Source organism: Netta rufina, assembly GCF_964035555.1.
Source record: "Netta rufina genome assembly, chromosome: 1".
In the NCBI taxonomy this organism is placed as follows: Eukaryota; Metazoa; Chordata; class Aves; order Anseriformes; family Anatidae; genus Netta; species Netta rufina.
The window spans coordinates 17,499,009-17,523,897 of record NC_140123.1 but is presented as its reverse complement, the minus strand read 5'-3'; the positions used below and the strand labels follow the sequence as shown (position 1 = coordinate 17,523,897).

The following is a 24,889-nucleotide window of genomic DNA, read 5'->3' as shown; positions in this document are numbered from 1 at the left end:
TTTAGGAATAATGGCAACATGCTATGAAAGCTCTACCTACACAAACTGCCAGCTGGAAAATTACCCTGTGCGCTTGGTCACTCAGAACTACTACTTACTCCACACAAATAATTCTGGTATTTGCATACACCAGAAAGCACAAAACATTACGTTTAACTGGTTCACTTAAAGAAAAAAGGAGTTGAAACGTAAGAAAAAAAATTCCCATTAGAAGACAAAGACAATTGGAGAAGAAAAGCCATTGCAGTAAAAGCACTCCCATGGGCAATCAGCGGTTCCCCCACCTGTTTGCTTTGTGCAGAATCGGGCACCTGCTGGTCCCACAGATCTGGCAACGACAGCAGTAACTTAAAATGAGCATCTCAGAAAGTAACTGCAGAGACCCAAGAACCAAAATATTCGGCAATCCAATTACATCCCAGCAACTTACACAGAGACGTAACCAGTTTTAAAAATGCCCTAAAGTCAGGCACCCCAAGCCCCTTTTGGCAGGGCAGGTGTTGATAAATGTGAATTGCAAGACTTACAGCTCACCTCGAAATAGAATTTGGAAAACTGAAATAACTCTATGCATATCCTCAAGTACTTGAAAATCACAACAAGAAAGGAACCAAGTCTTTAGCCCCCCCCCCCCCCATTTTTTGTTGTTTTAAATTTTAATTTTACTCCGATCAAGACTTTGGGACTTGCAATCTGATTCATTTCATACAACACTATTTTTCAGGAGCAGTATCCGAACTAGACTTAAAAAATTTTGCAGGGGAAAGAGACCAAAATATCTTGCTAAAAGGAGTAGTCTTTTATATTACATTTTTTATTTTGCAAGAAAATAAATTATACAACTTAAAAAATAAAATTCAAAAATTAAGCAGTACATCAAAATAGTTCAGCTGGACTGCCATACAGAAACTACCACCATTCAAAATTGTACAGCATTATTATCTTGGTAGTGGCACACATTCAAAATTGTAAATACCATACGTAGATAGATATTACAACTCAGGAACTCAAGTTTGCTCAACACTCCAGACTACATATAGTGTATATGACAGGAAAGCTTTCATGTATTGTTTATTTCACAAATATGACCTCAAAGAATTACAAAGATAGCATCCCAGTCATTTAGATGAAAATAGAAAACAGTTTGAGTTTAAGATAGCAAATCTTTCTGTAAAACTATCAAATCTTTTTGCCAATTGTATTTTTAAAATTTGCACTTTACAGGACAATGGCATCCCAATGCAAATCAATGCAACATGTGAACATTCAGAACACTTATATCAAGTTTAAAAAGGTGAAAACAAGAAAGTCACATTTTCTCTTGGAAATGTAATTGCATTACAGTCAGAACAAATGAAAGATGAACAAAAATAGGAGCTAGGGACACCAACTGTGGAAAGAGGAAAATGGAAGACTTCAGAATTGAAACTGAGATACTCATCACGTTGTTGGGACAGAGAAAGTGTTAACAGTATTTTTTAATTAAACCCATTAAGAGTGATTTTTCCCCCCTCTCCTACAACAGATTTTTTTTCCCGTAGCTATTCACCGTGGCAGTGTGTGTGGCAACATGTTTTTCAGATGCAGCACCTCTTTAAGCAAGGTCTTTGGACATGTATATTCATAGCTAAAAACTGCAGCCTTAAAAGTGCGTTGTTGCCATATTGCAAGTGAAGAATAGTTCATTTTCATTGAGATCTGAACTCTGCCCTCCCCAAAGAACAGTTTACCCCAGGTATCTCCCTGTGCCCCAGGTGATCCTAGTTTTAAGTGCATATTGGTGAACGTGACCTGATGAAGGATGCTAAATGAGATTCTGCATCTTTAACAAATTTGCTGGTGTGATTCTCAGATTTAATAAAAAAAACCTGACATCCATCTTCGGTATATATTTGAAGAAAAATGACCATGTTATAGGCACATTACCAATTGTATTTCCACATTCCAGGAGTTGAGAAGTATATAGATAGCATTTAGGTTATACTATTCCGTATTTATTAGTTGAGGGAAGATGTAGCTCATTAGCTTTCAGCAACCTGTTGCTTTCTGCATACTCTCTGCCTTCCTGAACAGTTGTATCTGAGATGGAGCCTACCAAATCTTAATCAATGGCTTCTGATTTAGCATTATCCCCTTTGCAGCTCCTTCTGTGTGACAATTTCATACCTGTTCTTCAACGGTTAAGGGCTGGAGTTCCTTATGTTGAAAACAACGTGCTCAGACTGTCATGCTTTAGGGCTCTGGGTTGCCAGTTTCCCTCCAACAATCCCAAGTGAGCGTTTATTACTTGTAATTTAAGTTACAAATACTGAAAGTCTTGCAGCACAAGGTTTTTATTAGAATTTCGTTTTCTAATATTCCAAGAGTTTAAGTGGTTAACTACACAGAGCACCACTTGCTTCTGATTCTCAATAGCAACACCACAGGGGAACATAAGAGATGCAGTATTTTTAAACAGCATCTACTTGGGAGTATCGGTAAAAACATGTAACATAAGCGGTGGCATTTCAATCAATTGCAATTTACCAGGTCTTGATTTCTCCCCATCTCTTCTTGTTCATGAAACCCTCACTACTGCAAACTTCTTAGGCAAACAGATGTCCAAGTACACACTGTTCTCAGGCAGTCCCATTGGCATTTCCACTACTAACAGCACGCAGCCTCTTTCAGGGGGCAAACAGCCATTCTTGTAGTGAGTTCACTTTCAAACCACTCTTATTTTATCCTTTACTGCAACCATGTTAAATAAATCTCTTCCTCTATCTTATTAGAAGGCTTTCCTTTTTGACTAAATTATATCCTCTACCCCCTTTCAACCATCAGAGAAGACAAGACCTTTAGATGTTGTACTTGAACTGGTAAAAAAAAATAAATTGCACACTTGCAATTTGTATAAGAATATTCATACATAACTGAGTAAAGCTCAACTTACCTTTTGTCCCAAGACAGGCACTCTGCTCCAGTGATTCTTATAAATTACAAGTCCAGTACATGCTGGGACATTTCAGAGTAGCAGAGAGGCAGGCATTGCCAAACAACTACTTAAGATGATTGAAAATAGAAGAGGTAACATTACAAAGTTGAAGATCCTGATGTGTATTTGGCACTCTCTCTGCATACGCGAAACAAGGTATTTTTCCTTATTTTTTTTGCCATTTTCACTAGAATTGTATTTCCCATCCTGCCAGTTTCAAAATAAAAAGCAGAGGGTTTGTTTTTTATATAAAGGCCTTGACTTTCAAGGAACAAAACCAGTCAAATTCGATTACATATGTATGTAAGGTTAGAGTTACCAATGAGGAATTAATACAGGGATCTTTGAGTGTTATCCTTTTTCTGGGGGATTTGTGCATCAATTACTATTTAATGCATTCAGATATATGTAGTCATACTTAAACATTTGGAATACAAATATTAAATGTACAAGGAAATACACTTAATATTTCTGTTCACTATAACAGAACCACCCGTGAAAACTGTTTGTAGAGTGAAGTATCATTCAAAAACACTTTGCCTTCTCAAAAAGGATTGTACCAAATCACCTGTCCAAATAATGTAAAGTAACAAATAATGTGTATCCACTTCTTTACAGCAATTTAAAAACAACGATCTCTTGCTTAAGGAAAAATATCACCCATGAGTTGGAATTAGTTTTGTGTCACTAATGTGTCAAATATTAAAATCCAGTTACTAGATTGAAGCACTGCTCTAGCCAACAGATTTTAACTGTAACAAATACATATCAGTTTGTGAGGCATGTGTGTCTCTCAAATGTTATTACATAAAAAGGATCAAAGGTGGACAGTACATTACTCTGTTGATCCAAAACACAAAAGTGAAAGTGCTACTTCTAGTCCTAATCGCATTTAAAAAAAAAAAAAACACAACAAAAACCAAAACAAAACTAATAGCAGTTCCTCAGTGCATGAATATTTGAATATTTTTTCCTTGTGCAAGTACTGGTCATCTAAAAACCCAAACCTGTATTCTTCCCAGTGGGTGTAAATCAAATCTACTTTTAAAAGTTCACAATGGGCTCTTCATGAATGCAAGTTTCCCACAAAACAGCATGCTGTTAAAAGTGTGCAACATGAAGGGAATGCCATCATGCTAGCTGAATGAGATTGGCAAAATATAGTCCTCTTTAAGGTAAGGCAGGGATTTTAATATGTAATGAAAGTCAAAACAAGTCCTTCTGCAGCACAAACTGTTGCAGCTGTCTGTCCAAGCACCCTTCCATTTATGTTTTCAGCATCTCACAGAGTCCTTAAATTATGCCATATATATGAAGGTGTTGATATCCGACTCGTCTCTTCTGATATATTTGTGCTCTATAAGCCATTCAATTTGCTCTTTTATCATTTTCTTTTGTGGCAAGAACATGTTTTTCAATATTTCTACCAGTTCAGTCTGAAGCTGGGCATTAGTAATTTTCTTCCGCATTTTCATTATTTGGATGATAGCCTCCTGGTGGGGAACAAGAGGAAAAAAATTGAAGTATCTGGTGGAAGTGACAAAGTGACCACAGTATTAATAATTAGCTCCTGGTTAAGGCAAGGCAGCAAAGAAATCTATATTCTTCCTAAGACATCAAATATAAAAGTTACTTTGCCATCATAAATACTGCACTCAAGACATGCCTCAGTTAAAACAAGACAGTGCCAACATCTGTTCTGGCTTATATATTTCTTAAGTGAGGGCCAAATCTTAACATACTTGAAAAGAGAGACTCCAAACACAGTGTTTCACCTTAGTGAATTATAACCAGTTGTCCAAGTGGGCCATCATGATTAGACTTTAAACACTAGAATAAAACAGTAGAAAGATCTCCTGGAAGTTTCTATTCCCCTAGTCTTATAAGAGGGAACAAAGTAAAATAAATCCAAGAATGTTGAGAAAAGAATGTAAGAACACTCTTTACTCGCAAGGTCAAACAACAGAGTTCATTACCTTCTAAGTTGTGGCCAAGAACTTGACAAAACTCAAACCAAAGAAGTACACAAAAGGCTCATTTAGGATATATTAAAAACATGTTTAAAGTTACAAATCCCTGAGGCATACAGCTTTGAATTTGCCAGTAATCAAGCACTAAGTGTAAGTCACATACTGCTGTATTCCTTAGCCTAAGTAGATACCAAGCTGTCTTTACAAAGAAGTTGATAGTGTAACAGAATGCAGCACTCAAGATGCATGAGAAGTATGAAAACTCCAATCAAAGGTGAATCTACTGTTACTTTTTATATCTAGAGTGTTAGTCACTAAAACCTGATGTTCATTCACCTGTCCTTCTTTCTCTGAGCAGAAGTCATATTTCCAGGGTGAATACCTTGTGAATACTTTGTGAAATGCACTTTTTGTGTCAAAGTGACATTCACAAGGAGTTCTTATTTGATAAGCACCACTAAGCATTAATCCTCTGGCTGAAAGAACATCCAGGATGTTAGGTCAGGTGACACAGTTTACAACTTGGCTGGTTTGGAGTCTAATCTGCCTGATCAGGAGAAACCTGCAGTTTGGCGGTAAAAGGGGATTTTGAGACTCCATAACAAGTAACGATGGGATGCTCCCCCAAATTAATTGTTGAGAATTGTCAGCTAAAAAGGTTTGATATGATACCTGACTGAGAAAGGACAATCCACCACAAAGCAGGCTGTACAGCCAAGATGCAATTACAAACTTTCCCTCTAGGTCTCTCAGAAACCTATACTACTGTCACAGGAGAGCGATCCCCATCTCTGAGATTATTCTCTCTCTTCACACAGAGTAGCCAAAAAGATCTGAATATCCTTTTCATGTTGCTGGCTCAGTAAGTCAACTTTACCCACCACTACACAGTTACGCCTTTACTGCTTGCTTAATAGCTGCTCTGTCCTGATTAATATCATAATCTGTTACGTTAGAACAGGAGGCCAATAACTACAAGTACACAAGCACACACACACAAACAAGATCTGCTATTCACAAAGTAATAAAACCATACAGCAGAAGTAAGAGCTCGTAGGATCCAGAAGCATTCCTTTCATACATCAAAATTCAAATGTGGACAACATGCAGTAGCAGCAATACAACAAATGAAATAAGATAATTTTATATTCCTCTGACATTTACTAACCTGGGTTCTTAATATTCTTAGCTGGACGATTCCTTCATTTTCCTCTTCTCGCATTCTCTCTGTAGTAAGTTGCAATCGACCGATCAAATTTATCTTGCCCCTTTTCTGAACTTTAGCGTTTTTTCTGAAAAAGTTGTATTGTATAAAAAATAAGGCAAAAATACATTTTCAGTTAAGGAATTCCTATTAAACTTGTATTACAGCAGCAAGGAGTACCATCATATATCAGATATTTATAGGCTATTAGCATTGCAGGAGTGAGATAGCCAGCTGCCATATCAGAATTCAATGCCAACTCCATGAAAAAAAAAGGAAAAAACTAACATGAAAATACTATCATTACCAAAAAAATCATCAGCTGAAACTGACAGAGTCCAAAACTGAAAAGTTACCAGCACTATTTTAAAGAATAGATTTCCAGAGAAATATATTTCATTTTAATTATATAAAACTAGGGTTCTTCAAAGGAGATTTTACAACAGAGTTCAGAAAACGGGACCAGCTCATTTATATCACAAGAACTGTCTGTATGGCATTTAAAAAAAAAAAAAAAAAAAGAAAGAACAGACCATAACAAACATAGCAAAAAAGCTCCTGGTATTCTTCAGCAGTCACCCCCAAAATTTCTGTGCAGCCTGACTCTTCTGTCATGTGCTTGCATCATTTCCCAAAGCTTGTGATCCTGACGACATGAACAAACCATCGTGGCCCTGGGCAAAATGGCAAGAAACTAAGCCCCAAGAGCAGCAGATTTGTCACCTCTCTCTCTTTCCACAGATCCAGATGTCCAGCTGCTACTGAGTACGAGGACCAGAATCTCAAGTTTCTAGCACGGAGCTGGTTCCAATTGTAGTTATTGACAATAAAGAGAAGCAAAAATCAATATAAAAGAGGCTGTATATATTCTCTCTATGCTACTATGTGCTTTGAAGCATTTCAAAGCACCAGTAGAAGAGCACTGCAGTTCTCACTGAAATGAAGACACTCCTCTCCGATGGAAGTCACACCAAAAAGCCCAGCTTTGGACAGCATAGCAGAATATTAAGCAGCCTCCTTTCCTTTAAATTAAAAATATGCTTTTGGAACTGCGTGTGTTTGGGGGTGTTCTGCTTACATGGTGTTCTTTCCATATGAAATCTCGTGGGTTCATTAGTAACAGAAAGGTAGAGCCTCACATTTTGCATCTCTTCCCTAGGTGTTTAAGAAGTTTAACTTCACAGAAATCAGAACCATACAACCGCTTGTCTGGAGGAGCTGCTGGAAGTCATCTGGTTCAACCACCTGTTTGAAGCACGACTACCACTAAAACTGAAGTGAGGACAGGATAGCAAAGCCTGTGCCTAGCTGAATCTTGAAAACTTCCAAGGATGAAGGTTAAGGCGAATTCCCTTAATCATAACATAGCACATTGTTATTTTCATTTTCAAACATCATCTTACATTAAACTGAACTCCTGGTTCACCGAGAAGAGGGTTCCTTCTGTAAAGTCTTTGGGTGAATTGACTTGAGGTTCATACAATAAAACCTGACGTTTCAGCTTTGGAAATGCTACAAGAGACTACAGAGAAAAAGGGGGGAAAAAAAGAATGAAAATAAAACACCAGACTTTCTAAATGGAAACAGTTACTATTTAAGAACATTGTTCACCACTGTGCAGACTGTAATGGAGGAACCACGTAGCCTGGTTTGGAACTGCCAGGGGGGCAACAGGGAGATACCAGTAAAACCAGAAAGGGGCCATACTTCAGAAAGAGATTTGGTAAACTGAGTTAGCATGAGTAAAATAACACCAAGTAAAATGCACAAATTCATGGCTACAGAGTAGCTTGTGGTATTAAGTCTCATTTACATGATTTCTCATTTTATTTGTGAGCTAAATTGTTAAAAGGCTGATAAAGCAAACACTGAAGTTATTTTTAAGTAACATACAGTTATTGAGTGATAGTGAGTTCCTAGAATTAAACCAGTCCTGCTCCATAAACCACAATCATAACTGTGTGCTTTAGGCAGGATACGGTCAGAAAGGTTTTGCTGTTTCCAAAAGCTTAAATTATCTAACTCTGAGAATAGAGAACATGTTAATGTAAAGGCTGTGTGTGCTCAACAGTAGTGCAAGGAGCCAGCATTACAACAGATTAATTAGCAAGGAAGGCGTCCACATTTCAAAGTGTTATCTGATAGCGCTTTAAAAATACTTATCCAGTACTCCAGAGTACAAAAATCAGGAAGAAATCTGTTTCAAGAGAAAGGGAAATACCCATAAAGTCCTCCTAAGTTCTGCATCGGGGAGTTCAGTTGCCAGTTTAAGATTTTCAAAGCTGATCTTCTCTCTGGGTCTTTGGTTCCATGCAAACAGCACAGCTAGCTGAAATGTTGTTACCTCCAAGTCATACTGGCCAACCTCATTCTTAAAAGTTATCTGTGAACAGAATGGCAATTGTGTTTTAATCCTTTCTGAATACCAAGCTTTCCTGCTCTTATAAACACACAGAACATGCAGTCGTTGAGACTGAAGCAACAAAAACTGGACACTTACAATTCCATTGGACATGAGGTGGTGCCAGTGCAGTTTCCTACCACTGTGATTCTTTTTATAGAACTCTTCAACTTCTGGGATGAGATCTTCTAATTCAGTGGGCAGCGAGACAAATACTTTTTCAGAACTACGGGACCAGGCACCAGCATTTAAAATTTTAATATTCACAGAGTCAGCTGTAAGACAATACTGGGTTAGATGAATCTGCAGGTGTAACAGACAAACAGAATGCATTTTTGTCTACTCTTAATACAATTATGAAGGAGTAAATTTTCATAAACTAGCAGGGTCCCTAACTATTTAAACATTAATGTTCTCTATTTATGGACCACTGGCTTTCTGCCAGCAACACTGACTGAAACCTCTGCTTTTCTGGCTTGCCTCTGCAGAGCTCCTTATGCACTGATACAGCTTTATAGCTGATGTTCGTAAGCACTACTTAAGGGTTTTCAGCAGTGACAGGTCCAAACCTGGATGTTCCCCAGCCTCTCATCAGTGAAATTTAATCTCAGAAACATCATCTGAACTCTTAGCAGCGTGCATCCAGCTCTCCTGCCAGCAGGTAAAGGAAGAGCACAGCATGAAGCACTCATGAAGAATGATGAGGACACGAAAGAAGGATGTAGTTAAGGCATTCAGCTGGTTGAAACTGATTCAAATCTTGCTTGGAATTCAGCTACAATTAGCTAGGGAGTCTATATCTGCAAAACTGCTAATAGTGAGAAAACACAGAAACTACCAGAATAACATAGCTCAAGTGTCAACTGTAAGAGAAAGCAGAGCCTACACAGAGTACAGACATTCCAGTCTAGGGGGTAGCAGTGCCCCAAAGGCTATGTGCAACCTGCAGTTGATGCAATTTTTAACTCAAGATTCAACAGAATTATTTTTCCACAAGAGAAATTAAAAACAGCAAATCATTTGAAAAACAATACCTGGTAAAGCAAGTTTATTATTTTTGTGCATTTCTTTGAAGGCCTGGTTCAAGTCTTCAGATACTTTGATATCTTGAAACATTCTAGCCAACTTGTTTACATAGTCTGCTGGCATACCTACTTCCTGTACAAACAAACAGAACACTAAACTATGACATAGACAGCTAAGAACAAAAAGCTTCACTTTTAAAATAACAAACTAAAAGAAATGAATAGCAGTAAAGTACACTGATAGCATCACCTTATTACAACAAGCAGCGATGTAGTATAAAGGTCTTTTTTTGTATGGACTGCAAGCAGTTACCCCTTACAGGCATATGATGAGTCTTTTAAAGAAATCCAGGTGCTTAAGAACATATGCATGCATCGAGGAATCAGTTAATTAAAGCATGCAAATAATATTCAAGTGTACATAAAGTTTCACAATTAGGCCACCAGTCTCAAATAATTTCCATACCTAAACTAGTACACTGCATTTTGCTCATTTACATATGGAAATTACAAATATAATCATATGTGAAATATTTTAAAATCTGTCTTCATCACTATTAGGATCAACATTTCTCTTAGGAAAAAAACTTAAACTGCTTTAATCCCACAAAGTATCAAAATAAAATTGAAGCAGAAGACCAAAGTGACCTGTGATTTAAAATATAACTCACCTAAGCAAGAATGGTATCTCAGTTTAAGAGTAGGAATTAATACAAGCAACAGGAACAACCAAATAAAAGGAAGATATCAGGCTACTTACTCGGAGCCACTCCACCATATTCTCCTCAATTTCACTGTCAGCTGATATATCTAATATCAGGCGGCGTGTTAAGTGAGCTTTGTGATATCGCATGAAAACATCTTTATTCTGTACATATTTAAGTACCAAAAGCTGCCAAGAAAGATTGTAATACACTTATTTGCACTGTCAATCTGAAGACTTTAAAGGCCCACCTAATGCCTTTGTGGACTAAGAAGTAGAAAAAGGCTACCTGAGATTGCCTCAAGAGGACCTGTACTATACTGTATCATATCATAGCCATTGTCTACGAATCTTTTATAACATCACACATCTGATTTCTTCATTTGTCTGCTATCAAGGAACTTCTCTTAAATCAGAGAAGACATTAACAACTGGCATGAAAACCTATCCTGTATTATTTTCTATATTAACATTCGTTACCATAACACTAGTTGGATATGGGCAATAATTTAGCATATTCAATTTTGTGACCTGACAACACAGAGACACAAAACACTGCATGGTTAACAAGTTATAAACACACACACTTCATGATATAAGAACCTCCTTTCCCAACTGTTACACTTCACATAGCTTTTTGAAGATCAAGACCTCCACCCACATGAGGAAATAAAACAACTAAATACATTCAAGACTAATCAAGCAGAAGAAAGCAAGAACGTACCACTTCTTTTAGCTTTGCTTCAATTTCTTCAGAGGTTAGTTTTTTGCTTAGTGGTGTTTTTCTTAGCAACATGTCACAGTAATTAGCAAGAAGCTCGGGGCATTTGGATTCCGGCTGTGTTTTCAATCCAACACTAAATAAAAGAACAACACGTCTTCAGACTGAAGAGAATCCTGCTATTCTGGAGTAGTTGCACTGTTAACAAGACAGACCACTCTTTCCTGATCCCCTTGGCAGGGGACTTGGTGGAGAATTCATACCCTTGTTATGCTAATGAAAAATTCAGGCCAACTCCCTTTTCTTCTTGAAAGAATAAATATTGTTTAACATTTTCAGACAGCTTCTACAGCTTGATCACACCAACTGCTTTTAATTTTAGAACTCTGTCTATGACTACATTCAAACTGTAGTTTTAAACAACTAAATATCGCACAGCAGTGAGTATTCCAGTAAAGAACCAACAAACACCACAGTGAAATGTCTCACTCATCTTGCCCATGTGGTGTGATCTCTTGACAAGTCTCAAGAACAACCTCCTGCACTGCATTTCTCAGGAGGCAAAGCCTGACACACCTAGCACCTAGTAACACGGTCAGACTACACCAGGGAGAAACAACAGGCTAATGACTGGGAGATTAAAAAAGCTGAAGAAGCAGATGCTACAGTAGCAGACTCTCTAGTAGTAGTAGATAGTAGTAGACAGTTCTTCAAAAGGCCTGCAAGCACAAGGTTGCACTCTGAACCCGCATCTAGGCTGTTGACTAAAATAGTGCCAGTGACCAATCCTACTCCCGAAGCCGGGTGGCACCATCTGGTTGCCAGTCTCAAATTGTTAGGGCCAGCACTCTGTAAAAGGTTCTCTAGGAGAAACAAAGGCAGTGAGCAAGATTACAGGTAAGATGCTGTGGGGATGCTCATGAATCCAGTGCTCTTCCTCATTCTCTAACCCTTGCTTATCACCTAGTGTAGATGGCTGTGAAAACTCTTCAGAGAACTCATCCTTTTTAGTTCATACAGCAGCTTGCAGGCTGGTGTCTGCTACTTAAGACCACCTGCAGTAAAAGCAGATCTCTAATCTTTCTTTATTACAAGGCAGAGCCTTACTTAAATCAATGGGTTCTGACATTTTTCTGAATCTTCAAGATTCTGACAACACAAAAAAACCCACAACTAAATACTTAAACTGAATTTAATGGCACAAATTAAGCAGAATGGAATTTAATTTAATTAAAACACGCTGTGTATGTGGACTACTTGAAGGAGCTTGCAAGGAAGAATACTGGACAGAAGACCATTGCCATCATGGTGGTCTTTAAGAGATCGCTAGGCAGGTTTATTTTTAGCAGTGAAAAGCAGTTTTAATGTGGTATTGATTTGCATATTCCCATGGGAAATTTAAACATTAGCAGAGACATAAGCTCCTTTGTCTTGCCTACATCTGTGCAAAGTATGCAAAGCAGGAATCCAGTCCTTTGTAAAGGTGTTCCTCCAGTAACAAAAACAGCAAGGCTAGTCCCTGTCCAGGCATACCATCAGTCCAAAAGCAAACAGTGTAAGAACCGGGTCACCTAGACTTGGTCCTGGGCAAGATACTGCTCTGCGTGTCCCTGCTTGAGCAGGGGTTGGACCAACCGACCTCCAGAGGGCCCTTCTGACCTCAGCCATTCTGTGCTGCTGTGAACACAAACACTGAACAGGTATCTAGCACCTGTGAGCCGAGGGAGGGTGGCTGTAAAATAATTAATTCTCACAGATATAGTTTAATTGTGCCTTTTCCCCAGGAAAAACATAAACTAGGAACTTGTAAGTAAGTTGAATTGATAACAACTTATCCTGGAAAGAGTAATGTGATCAACTGGAATTAAGAAAAATACAGGCTTTACCCATAACTGTAAAAATGTAGAGAATCATTTCAACTGGTATGACTGTCTTGTGATAAAGCAGACTTACTTTATCTATGGCTCTTACAGAACTTAGCTCAGCTTGCCATCGAACATGTCATGTTGTGCACTGTGTTACTATTTCATAAAATAGAGAATGCACCCAGTTTCTAACAGAATCCTAGCAAAAAAAAAATTAAAAGCACCTCTGAATTTCAAAGTGATGTTTCTATTTATTCATTTTCCAGTAAGTGCTCTCTAAACTAGAAACTATATGAAATTATGTCCTAACTAACATCAGAACAATCTGGATCCATGTCTCCTGTTGTCTGGCTTTTCCCAAGTTAAGCACTTCCTCTTTCAGTCTTCTGCTTTCTTTCACATGCTGTGCTCCTACTTTTATGTAATGTACAGAAACTGGAAATGTGCACCCTTCATTCACTTTTCAACGCACCCTAATTTCAACACGATTGGACAAACTAGTTTAGAAGTTAACAGAAAGGGAAGCTGGCAGCCCAGCTACACAAGCTTTGTTTCTGCAGTAAACTGGACTACAAACTATACATACGGAAGCCCAAACACATAACGTATAGATTCCTACGCAGGTGGCACACCACGCGTTAAGTGTTAACATCAATTGACTGACTTCTGCCTCCACTGGGCTGGGTTTGCAGAGTAGCTATCGTAAGCACGCTTCTCAAGTGAAGAGTTACATAGGTCAGCTTAATCTTCTACTGGAAGTTGTTTCAACTAACCTGGTTAACCCTGCGCTCAAACCAAAAAGGAGCAGCTGCACAGGTCCCAGTCCCAGCTGGCACCAGAGAAGGCCATCCAGCTGGCTGCTGGATGGTCACATCTTAACCAGCTACAGTTCTCAAAGATTACAGCCTCAGTTTTCCCCACGACTTTTACTGAAATTTGGGTAGTTATGTAGCTCATTTTTTTGGAAGAAAGAATCCATGAAAGCGTCATTAAATTCAACCACTGAAACAACTCATTACTCTGCTACAAAACAACAGATCCATAATTACAAGAAATAAAGCTCAGTTTAAATCAACTGCTATTCACTGATCTGCCTCCACGTGAGGAGCATCTTAACAGTTTGATAATCAATCTGAAATTCTGTAACACAAAGAATACACAGCACTTTTAAATGCAGCCCTACCTCATAAGGACATTTAAAAAGAGAAGCCCAGTCTTCAACAACTTAAAAACCTTGACTCACATTAAAATTTATATAACTTACCCCTTTTGCTTCAATGGCAATTCAAGTTTAAATATTGTAGCATCATTCACAACTGCTTTGTATGCCTAAGATAAATAATTAGAGATGATTAGCATGTTACTCAGTTTCTCTCTTTAGTGTATGAATCATAAAGATTTTATCTCCCTTTTTAAATTACTGCAAAAAAACAAATTCATCTAATTCTTTTATTAGCTCAAAGTTTACAGATTTGATTTTCAATATGAGTTCAAATCCCATGACTCAGTTTTCCATTAATTGATGTTTTACGTTTTCCTCTTTTCTGTTAACGCACTACCTTAAGCAGCAGCTTAGGAAGGGATTGCATGGAATGGGTTGCATATCTGAAGTCATGGGACTACACCCAGATACAGATTTTAGGTAATTCCTAAACATATCGCTGAGTCAGACGTTAACATTTAATTTGCTCAACACAAAGATCATCTTCTGATCTACAACATTACAAAGCTATACACAAATGCATTATTACACTACAAATTAAAAACTACTCAATTGTCATGTTTCAGTGTTTTAGTGCACATACTTACCAGAATAAGCAAGGGATTTGAGAGGCATAATATGATTTTCAACAATTCTTAAAAAACTGAAAACAAGTGGTGAGTAGAAACACATACCTTATCTCTTGCAGTAAGAAATCTTGGATCATCTTGAAAAGCTTCTTTAACCAACTTACTAAATCGATTAAATAGTGTAAGCAATTGCTCTACGTACTTCTCAGAATCCTAAAGTTAAAGAGGCAAAAATCAAACAAAAAAAAAAAACAGGCTCCACAGAAGTTAGTGTGAGCTTATATATAACACTCTGATCTGCAATAACACAGTATCTTCAAGTCTGAGTGATTATGACTGAACATCTTATTTTTATTCCTTGTACTGAAAGGAGTTTTACAACATGTAAGCCTCACAGATTTTCAGAATAGAGAGACCTATATACGAAAAAAATATAGAGAGAATGCATAAAATTTTTAAATATTGTGTAACAACTTGCCAATGAAAACAGGTTTTCAAGGACCAACAAAAGGCACATCCTAATTGCTGCAAATACTCAGGCCTCCTAGACCCAGAAAAAAAAGATAAAATGCTCAGAAAGAATGGTGAAAATGAAAGCTTTTTAAGTTTCCACACTGAACAACCGCTCTTAGATCAGTGGTTGAAAGTAAAATCCAAATTTTATCAGGGAGTTAGGACTTGGAGAAAAGTGATTAGGTCTTTTTAATCCTAACATGTAAGTATCCTCTGCAATTAACTTATAACATTTTCTTTACTACAAATTGGATTCATGTTTTAAAGCAACAACTGAAAATGTAAGCAATACAGACGTTATTCTAAGGGCATCGCAAATTTTCATAGAGTGAAAGATTTATGATTAAACAAAAAATCTTAAATAATCATTTCAGTTCACATTTGTGTATCTTAAAATTAGGGCATTTAACTTTTTTTTTTCATTCATTTTAAAACAACACACTTACAGTAGTAATAGTTTCAGCAGCTGCTACCATATCTGCAAGTCCAGCACTAACAATATGTTCTTCCAAGTCTTTCAACATGGGCTCTATCCCATTTGGAACTTTATCCATCAGTGAAAACATTAAATGCAACTCTGAAAGATACAAATACTGATAAAGCCACCAGTCAAAGACCTGTTAAAAAAAAAAATAAACATACCACAAAACCAAAACACAAGTGTGCTGCTTGGGATTATCTCAAGTGAGACACTGAATATGTAAGGAACAGATAATCCAATTCATCCCTTAGAAGGAAAAATGCTTTGAAGACTGTATTAGGTCTGAACCCACTAGGATATTCTTCTGAAGGCAACAAAGAAATATCTATTGTCACGTAATAACTTGCTTACACGTGTAAGATCACAAACTTGAATAAAACGCCCTGACCCCAATGGTGATTTAGATCAAATCCAGGCTCTCAGTGTAACTTGCCTTAAAATCCCTGGCAAAAATGGATCTCTTTCAGTCAGTAGTCTACAAGAGTCTGCGTAAGAAATCATATGGTCTCAACATTTCTCTTTCAAAATTAAAGCCAAACAAAGCTCTCTCTATGTGTCTTCCAATATCATCTTCAATGTTTTAAATAAAAGCATGCCAAATTCTAAAGTAACTGGAACTGATCAAGGCAAGTAGCACTTTTTCCTTTATTTTTCCCCAAAGAATTTAGTTCTTACAATTACCATTTCAAAAACTTAAAAAAAAAAAAAATACAGTGTATTTGTCTACTTCTTGTGAAGTTGTTTTTTAAAATTGCTAGAAAAGAGGACTGAAATATCAATAATCCCTTCACAAAGCCGGCAACAAAGAATCACTTGGGCTAAGACCAGCAGATCAATTTAGAGAGACCACAGAGGTTAGGTGAAAAAAAAAAAAGTGGGTGGGATATTAAAGGGTATGATGCCTGTTCATGCAAGATAGTGATGGCATGAATAATCCCCCCAAAAAATAAAAAATAAAATTCAGTGGTCTCTCCTATTAAGCAGTGGCAGAAGAATATTTCAGTCTTCGAAGACTGATTTCCAAGTTAAAAAAAAAAAAAGAAAAAGAAATAAACATTTCAATGAAATGTCTATCAGAATGCAAATGAAAGGTAAAGAAATCCATATTGTAGTTGGTGGGGACATTTAAACAAGCTCTATTTTCACTTTTCATTCACAGAAGACAAGTTTGCTTTTCATTTATGTTATGAAGTATTTCAAGAATAAAATGCAGCCTCCCTCCCCAGTACTGTAAGTAAACAAGAATTCATGAAGCTGATTCTGAAGAGCGTTTGCAAGTCATGGCATCTTTGGTAGTTTTTAGGTGGAGAACATTATGCCTTCCTTCCTTTGCAGGGCATGTAAATATTAAATACTTAACGTGACTGAGTATTTTACAGCAGTGCACAGCTCAGAGCATTAAAAATAACAGCCCTTTTATGTCAGATACTGTTCAATAAAAAAAAAAAAAAAAAAAAGAAGAAGCTGTTGGGGGCAATTAATGTCAGAGAGTCATGAGTAAGTGTAGTACAGCAGAGGATACTGTCAGATGTATATATTTCTATGTATAGCTCTGGTCTTTAAATCTTTAATCATCTGCACCTGCATCCTTCACTAAAGCTTTTTTAACAGTGTAACATAGGCCCAGGAAAGAAAAGATTTGAAAGAGATGCTTGAGTTCTTGTACACCAAATAAAAACAAAAGTATTTTGCAACCCAGCAATATCAAGAGGCAGAGGCAGCCACAAAGAATCAGAGGACAGTACTAATACTTCACCAAATTTCTAAAGGAAAGATGCTTTGGGTGCTACAGACAAGATCTTCTGCAGCTCTTCATTTAAATAAGCCTCCTGTATTCTCCCAGAGGCTGTAACCTATACTCATATAAGTTTGTTGGCTTTCTAGATTTAGCTTTGGACTACTGCCAGAAATCATGCTGCTACACAAACAGATCACTATAACATACTTCTGAGGGCAAATATTTCTAGCTTTAGAAGTATTTCCTACACTATTTTAAGTTATAAAATCCATTTTTCACATTTGCATAGAAGCAAAAACTTCATATAGATATTAATTAATAATCATTGTCTGCAGGATACTGGGCCTTCAAAAAAAGTAATCACCCTCTGATTTCAACTTGATTTATGACATTTTAGTTATTTATCTAGTTTGGTTTATCATATAGGACCAACACACAACTTTTAAACACTAACTTCTCAATTTCTGGCAGCAGAAGAGCCTTCTGAAAATTTTAGTAAGGCACACAGAGCTAACTTTCAGAATTCACAGCCACATACTGGTTATCAAACCAAATAAACAATTTGTAGAGATTTGGTTCATGAACCTATTGGTCCTGCACTAACAACCAGATGATGAGCAATAAAGTGAAACATCTTTTAAAATATCTCTTATCTTTTTTTGGGGAGGGTGGCGGGGGCAGGAGCAGCCAGAGAGGGAACAACACGACAGTATGAACTACTCAAAAAATGGCACACATGCAAAATTTATCACAGTAAAATCAACATGAGGAAAATAAGCTGTCAAAAAAAATAAGGAAAATAATAAGAAATGCTTAATAAATAAAAAGAATAATATAATATTACTTTCATTCAAATAATAAGAGAGCTATTCAGTCATTCAAGTCAGGGTACTGTACATACAGATGTCAGAAACGATATTAAAAAAACACTAACCAATCACGATAATTTTGTGGGATAAAAGTTACATACATGAAGCAACATTTTACCTACAAAACACTGCCGCTATCTATTAAAAGCAGTGATTTGATAAATCTGCCAACAAATCTATTTTTATACAGTCGACGCTGAGTTCATCCTGCACTGTTCTTGAAGCTTCACTTACTTTCTGTTTCATTTCGTTTGATCATGCCTTGGCATTCAGCTAAAATAGTCTCTTTAAAAGATGTCACCAGGGCATTGACGCAGCACTCCATTAGCTGAAACGTATTAAACACAGAATTAGCTCATTTAGTCTCCAAAGTCTGAGCTGTCTCAAGTTTGTTGTGACATAAAATCTGTTCTCAACATGTATATTGTATAAAATAATTAATAAAAATTGATTCACAGAAATAAGTATAGTTTGAAGAAAAATCCCTACATGAAACTGTATCTCCTTAAAATGTGTAGGCTAGTAAATGTAGTAAACCCTCTTCCAAACCAGGAGCCAGCTTAACATTTCTACCACCTTTTTCCTCTCAAGGGAGCCATCACTTCTGGAACACCGACTACCCTACTTAGTTTCCAAGTATACATCCAAGAGCTAAGAATAGTTCTCATTCCAGCATACCCTATTTGGACCAGCCTGGTTGGCTTAAACGAGACACTACAGCCGGATCTAGCACAGAAGCTGTTTGTACAAGTTCGGACCATTTCTCTTTTGTCAGCCTCTTCATACAGGTTACAGTTTATAGCTATGCAAATTGAGTGATTTACAACTTAACACAAGACATAAAATAAATTTTGATCAACTGCAGTAAGTTCAGATTTAAAGGGTACTTATTTAAAATAACCTATTTCCTGAACTGATTCCAACATAGACAATTATGAGCTATTCACTGCAGTTAAATCTTTCTCCTGAGTCTGAACTGTGTAAAATATTGCTCAGCTGGGGGGAAAGAGAGCAGGACAGGAACATACTAAATGGCCATATTTCAGCCTAAGAGGAAATCTAGAACAGATTTAATGAAACTTTCATTTTTCTTTCTGATTGCAATGAACAGTAACACTTTCAGGTGCTCTAAATGAGCATGGAGAAACTGTTCACCTACTACATCGGTGCACTTATTTTCAACCTCATCCACTGTTAAGCATAGGGGGAAAAAAACTGACTCAAAATGAAAGAATAAAAATCAACTTAAATGAAAATCTGCCCTTCCATCTGAACTTTAATCTAGATTTACTAGTAAGATACCTGTAGAAATTGTAAATTGCCAGATTAGAAAGTAACATAGGTTTTTGCAAGGAAAAAATATAACAGATGATTAAAAAAAGATCAACAGTTTCTTAATTTATTGCTACCAAGTACACTAACATACACACAAAAAAATCAACTCACATATAATAACTATATATAAATATAAAATACAGCAATTTTTCTATGCTATACTTACTGCTTCCACAGAGTTACATTCACGCCTTGTTTCTAAATATCGTAGTGCTCTTTTCTCTTCTTCCTTGAGTTTAGCATCTGCCTGTGCAAAAGTAGAACAGCAATCATTTTAAGCACTAACATTTCCAGAACAAATTTACAACAGAATTTTTACTTACATATTTCATATAATTCTGTACACCATTTTGTTGTAAATAAGAAGGAGCCTGTGTTCTATAAAATCTCTCTGTTGAATCCAAATATGCCTTTTCAAAGTTATCCCGATAAATCTGAAGTTTATCTTCAGGATTAGAACAAAGGTTAACTGCAAAGAGAAAGTCCAAACTTAATTCTTGGAAATCTATGTGGCCGATAATAAGCAAATCTCTCTCATTAAAATAAGTTTTGTATTTCAAGATGCCATTGAACAATTTGAAATATCCTACAAAGGCACATTGAATCTAAGGTAATCAGCTGCTCAATCTTTGTTGCAATTAGATTTAGATTACCTGTAGAGACCTAGAGAACAGTGTATACTTATCTCCATTGTTTCAGACATTCTAAGATTGTAACCAGAAAAATACACATACAGCTGCAAAGTTGAAAAGCTAAAAAAAAAAATAAGTAAAACAACAAAGCTCAACATAATGCCCAATGAAGCAAGGACTTCTCTACCTCACTGAGCAAACAGCTTTTATTAGACAATGTTCTTAAGAGTCTCCATGTCTTCGTTTTAGACATTTTTTTCTGTATCACGATTTTTTCCTATTTTAGAAAAATTAGGAGTGGAGACAGCAGGGTTACTCCTAACCAGCACCTTGAGCAAAAGAAGTTTCCACCTTCCTCTCAACTGTTAGGGAAATAAATAAATCAATAAAATAAAACAAGCCCTTAAATGGAATAAGCGTTAAAACATTTAGAATTTAGAATACCTATACATTTAGAGTTCTAAATATTTAGAATATCTATAAAGTCATCTGAGAAAGTATTAGTCACATGTTTACTTCAACATGCTGCAGCAAAAAATGCTTTGAAAAAAAAATGCAGACAATGGTGAAATGTCATAGAAGTTTCTGATAGACCAACCTACATTTTACAAACAAGAGGAAAACTGGGAGTCTTAGATGCAGCCTGCAGATGCAGTATTTCTTTTTCAAACTGTCAGAAAAATCTCAAATGGTATGGAAAATAGCACAGACTTGAGGTTATTGCTGCAAACTTAAAAGATCAAAACATTTGCTCCTTGAAAATACCAATTTTGCAGAAACCAATGCATAGCAAAATCATTTAGAAGTTATAGATACTTGGAACAGAATTTAGTTGGTACCACATAACAACATCTTCAGTACAAAATGAGATAATCATTCCAAAATTACCAACAGATCTGTCAACTTCTATGATGAAAATTCATTTCCTTGGGTAAGGAGGCAAGAGAGATCAGCTTGTGCGAGACATACCATATGATTCTCGAACTCCAATTACAAGTTGAGAGTCAAAAGCTTCTCCTAGTCTTTCAGCATGAACTAGCTTCATTGCACTGTCCTGAAGTCTATTTTTTATATTTGAAAATATGGATTCATTCCACGTATCTAGCATGAGCTGCATATCAGGAAGGAAAAAAAATTCCATCAGAAAGGTATACACAGACCTAAGTTTATACAAAAAAAAAATAAATACAAGAGAGCAGAAACAGAAATCAAAAAGGTTATAATGTAGCTTGCAGGTTATATACCTATTTTAGAACTTGCTCTTGGCTTGTTATAGAAGTAACATGCTATTTATATTTTAAGCTTACTTTATGAAATGGGGCAAGTGGAGAAGCAAAGATCATTTGATTCAGATATTAACTTCTAGCATTCTGTATCACTTCTGTATTCCTTCTACAGCTCTCATCAATTAGCCAAGTACCACTTCCAGCAATAGAATGTGTCAGGAGTTGTAGTACCAGGGGGTACTTCTGAGACAAACAGTTCATCATTTGCAAGCTCAGTCTTAAGCCAAAACTCAAATAACACAACAGTTACATAAAGAAAAATCAGTTTTTGGATTTCATTTCCCTAACACAAAAGTTCAATATGCAGAGCAAAGCATATTCATCAGGTATCACCATGTACCTTCACACATGGCAGTAACTACCATGCATGCACCCTAAGCACACCACTTATCAGTCTATGCTGGCAGTGGAAAGCAGCTGGAATTGTAAAATTTACCAGTTCAAATTCTGACTCATGATTATGAACAAACTTACAAAAAACAAGTTTCAGAAAAGATGACGCAGCAACACAGCAAAGTTAATGGTAAGACTGCATAGTCTTTCACTATTGCTTTGTACTTTAGATTTTAACACAAAAAGCATCTGATAAAAGCCAGATATCCTTCTGAGAGTTCATTTTACCTTTCTTTATTCTAAGTTTCTCCACAACTGTTTGGCAATTTCAGCTGAATTTCCATTTCTAATGTTAAAGCGTATTGGAAGGGAATTGTTCAAAACATTGCAATGTTCTCTAAAGCAAACCTTTATTTGATTCCTCAATTACTTTTTGATAATTTTAACATTATCAATATGCATATTATGTTTGCACTGTACAATTACAGAATGGGTTTATGAGAGCTGGAATGTGTAACAAATGGAGAAGAAAACAGAGGGAACGTTAACCAACCTCAGATACACATCACAGATTTCTCATGGTCAAGCGGCTTTTAGATATTATAGACAGGGAGTAATTTAATGCAGATATCTGATGAAAATAAACAGATCATTTTGGGTGATTATATGGAGAACTTCCCAAGCATAGGAAAAGTTTTCACAGTGAGTTTGTAATTGCCCCTCCACTAGGACTGAAGTTATAATTTTAAGTAAATAAAAAACAACCACCACTCAAAAAACAACAACAACAAAAAAAAAACTGCTTTAATCATCTGAACAGAACTGTTTATAGCCAAAGCAAACCTAGAAAGTGAAATTGCCATGGAGAGGAAAAAAAAAAAAGGTGCAATTTGTTCTGACCCTCACACTGAAGCAAAATGATACATCGTATTATATGGTTGGTGCGATTTCATCTTTAGACACACAATATCTTCTGTACTATTACCATAGGCAGAACAGTGCACAACAGAACTCTTTAATACCTCTCCCTTACCTTTCGAACAATACTGTCTTCTACATTTGACTTCTTGTTGCTGCCCTGCTTGCCCATTAAAGTAATCTCTAATTGACAAAATGGCTTGGGCAAAATATCACACTGGGTGAAGAACTTGCGCCACTCCACTATATATGCTTTTAGTAAAGCTGTATCATCTTGATGGCTCAGCACTCTCTGGAGGAGGGGGAAGAAGAGGAGGTATTTTATAAACACATTTCTGCATGAAAAACAGATTAACTTTATACTGGAAATATTTTCCCATATAAAATACAAATATATGGATATATCAGAATAAGAATGTCTACGTATTTAAGTGCCATTTACTTTAGAGCAGTGGTCATCAACCTGTGGCATGTGGACCTTTCCTAAATGGAAAAGAAAGGTACCAGCAAAGAAGTTGTTAACATGTTTCCAACTGAATAACTTTTTTAAGCCATCCGCAAGTCAAGAAGCTTAAAATCTTTGGTCTCAGAGGCTTGCACTGGTACAACTATACCTACAAAAAGTACACGCCTGTAAGGATTGTTACATTATATATAGTGGGAAAGTTTTATTTAATGCATCTACTTACCTTTGATTAGGCCCAGGTAGGTAGTTAACATGTATATTTTAGCAATGCTTGGGAACTACAACCACTATCGTAATGCCTAAAAAGATGCCCCTAAACCAGCAGCCAACACAGACCACATTGAAGGCCCCAGTTCAGCACAGCATTTATGCATGTATGCACGATGGAGCTTAAAAGTAAATAAAAATCAACATATATATGCCTGCTTATATAAAGGCCTGAGATACAAGAACTGTATCTTCCTTTGAAGAAAGCCATAGCATTGTAAATTTCTTCACTAGAGAAAGATTGTAATGGTTCATATTCTCCTTTGCAAATCTTTGTCATGGAATTTTATTCATTTATTTTTTGAATCTCACAAGAGACCACTTTCAAATCCCTTATTACACGGAACATCTATTACTATACATTTTTAAAAACAAAAGTTGCATTTTGAATTTATTGATGACTATTTGCAGAGAGTCCATAAAACTGGACAGCGAATCTTGCTGAGCCAACAGAACAGATGTTTCTAATATGCCATACATATGACATTTAAAAACCATTAATGAATGTCAGCAAAGCACCGAAGTTAGACAAAAAGTACTTCCCAGACAGTAATTTCTTATAGAAAACTTTGCCTCGAGTAATTTTCAAGAGGAAGAATACTACATAAGTATCGTTGGGTTAACAAAAATAATGCTTAAAAGAAGAAAGTCATTGCTTGCCCCAGTTTCAAGAACTGTGAGAAAACAATGAGACAAAGCAAATGCTCAAGGCTAAGTCTTCTGTTTGTCAATAGAAGTTTACGGGGTAATTACAATCTCTAGAATATCAACATTTCAAACAAAAAGCAATGCATTTCAATCCAAAGAAAGTCAGAACCATTTGGTTATTTTTTCTAATAATATGAATACAAGTTATGAAACGTTAACAACTTACTGCTTGTGCTTGTTTAATAAAATCAAGGATGTCTTCCTTCAGAGCCTGATGGATTTTTGCTGGACCTTTGTCATCCCACAAGCAAACGGCATGTACATCTCTAGAAAACAATTTATTCATCTTTTAGTAGCAACTACTCAGAGTTTAATATATGAGGCTGAAACAGCCATAATTTAAGTACTTGTAAGAAAACAATACATACTTTTTTTTATCATTGTCCAACAATATGTGAGTAGATCACAGTGACACATGCAAGAAAACACATTTGGAGAAGAGACTGAAACTTTAAGGAAGTATGGGAAAGCAGTAACAGCAACCTGGCTAGGAAAATACTATGGTCAAGAAGGAGATTTAAAGAATATGCAGAAGCCGAATTTGTCTTCACCACCTTTTCCGTAATCCTTACTGTGTTAAGGACAGTTTTTTAAAGCTTTTCTTTAACAATGATGGAAATCACTTGCCAACAGAAGTACTGCAACTCAGCCTGTGTCACTCTAAAATACCCTAAGACACAGCCTTCACT

General features: G+C 36.4%; 1 protein-coding gene across 1 annotated transcript in view; it reads right to left on the bottom strand.

Moving 5' to 3' along the window:
* Positions 1–799: 799 nt before the first annotated feature.
* CUL5 (cullin 5) overlaps positions 800–24,889 on the bottom strand; it is a 32,944-nt gene continuing 8,854 nt past the window's right edge. The window contains exons 3-19 of the mRNA XM_084306487.1: positions 24,367–24,466; positions 22,875–23,051; positions 21,192–21,333; positions 19,914–20,059; positions 19,757–19,837; positions 18,490–18,583; positions 15,614–15,744; positions 14,760–14,867; positions 14,128–14,192; positions 11,002–11,134; positions 10,335–10,466; positions 9,584–9,707; positions 8,649–8,824; positions 8,370–8,531; positions 7,552–7,670; positions 6,113–6,236; positions 800–4,467 (exon numbers count right to left, since the gene is read on the bottom strand). Coding sequence (XP_084162613.1) covers positions 4,273–4,467; positions 6,113–6,236; positions 7,552–7,670; positions 8,370–8,531; positions 8,649–8,824; positions 9,584–9,707; positions 10,335–10,466; positions 11,002–11,134; positions 14,128–14,192; positions 14,760–14,867; positions 15,614–15,744; positions 18,490–18,583; positions 19,757–19,837; positions 19,914–20,059; positions 21,192–21,333; positions 22,875–23,051; positions 24,367–24,466 — 2,209 coding nt within the window. The 3' untranslated portion in view covers positions 800–4,272. The remainder of the gene's footprint in view (positions 4,468–6,112; positions 6,237–7,551; positions 7,671–8,369; positions 8,532–8,648; positions 8,825–9,583; positions 9,708–10,334; positions 10,467–11,001; positions 11,135–14,127; positions 14,193–14,759; positions 14,868–15,613; positions 15,745–18,489; positions 18,584–19,756; positions 19,838–19,913; positions 20,060–21,191; positions 21,334–22,874; positions 23,052–24,366; positions 24,467–24,889) is intronic.